The 999-nt window shown below is 56.0% G+C and overlaps 1 protein-coding gene across 1 annotated transcript in view; it reads right to left on the minus strand.

Annotated features, from left to right (window-relative positions):
* Positions 1–999, minus strand: part of LOC103803722 (insulin-like growth factor 2 mRNA-binding protein 2) — a gene marked incomplete at its 5' end in the record, with an annotated part of 8475 nt that overhangs the window by 4356 nt on the left and 3120 nt on the right. Inside the window, 2 exons of the mRNA XM_009076295.1 lie at positions 12–134; positions 280–414. Coding sequence (XP_009074543.1) covers positions 12–134; positions 280–414 — 258 coding nt within the window. The remainder of the gene's footprint in view (positions 1–11; positions 135–279; positions 415–999) is intronic.

Genomic DNA, 999 nt, shown 5'->3' on the forward strand with positions numbered 1-999 from the left:
TGGGAACTTACGGGGAGATGATGATCTTCGTGCCTGTGTCCTGCTCGATCTTCTTGAGGTTACGACCCTCCTTGCCAATCAACCTCCCCACCAGGCTGTTGTGTGCCAGGATTTTCAAGGGAATCTCTTCTGCTCTACAATGGATTAAAAAAAAAACTCTAAAGGTCCATCTGGCCAGGAAACCAATTCCAGCCACGGCCACTAAGGGGATGTGGTGGAAGCAGCAGAAGAACCACCACCATTTCCCACCACGCATCGGGCTGAGTCAGGGGCACTCACGATTTGGTTTCATCAGCCTCCTTCTGCATGATGTCGAGGATCATGCGACATGCCTCGGCGCAGCCCTCGGGCGAGGCGTGGATCGTGATGGGCTTCTCAGCCGCGCCCGCATTCTCCTTCCGGTGGATGTCAACCCTGCAATGAAACAACCAGCGAGAGGAGCCCCCTGAGATGGGTCTAGAGTCACACAGAGGGTTTTGAGAGCTCAGGAGCTGAGAAAAAACTTGTTTCAACACTTGCTCAAGTTTGGGGTGAACCTGAGTCTCAGGTGCATCTATTCTCAGCTGGTCTCATGCAGGCCTAGGTAAGTGTTTGACTTTGGGTGGTCTGGATCAGATCTGGGCTATGTTTGCCCTTTGGGACCTGAGGTCCTGGGAGATGAGGGGTGTCAATCAACATCGACCAACGCAGCGAAGGGGCAGAAAAAACTCCTCAACTGGTCCAAGCCCTGAACCACCTGCTCTATCATCCCTACCACCAGTCCCGCACGGAGCATGAGACCTGAACTAGGGGTCTCCAGAGGTCCCTTCCACCTCTCCATGCTCAACACCCGAGGCTGTCCAGCGAGCAGCTGCCATGACCGCTGTGTGTCCTTTGGGACAGAGAGACAACTTACCCGTGGGCAGCGTCTGGCACGACACGGAGGCACAGGTCAAGAATCACGCCGGTACTCACGCCCTGCCCCAGGAGCCCAGAGCCCTCCCGTGCGCAGCGGCAGGA

This window comes from Acanthisitta chloris, unplaced genomic scaffold (assembly GCF_000695815.1).
Source record: "Acanthisitta chloris isolate BGI_N310 unplaced genomic scaffold, ASM69581v1 scaffold25056, whole genome shotgun sequence".
Lineage (NCBI taxonomy): Eukaryota > Metazoa > Chordata > Aves > Passeriformes > Acanthisittidae > Acanthisitta > Acanthisitta chloris.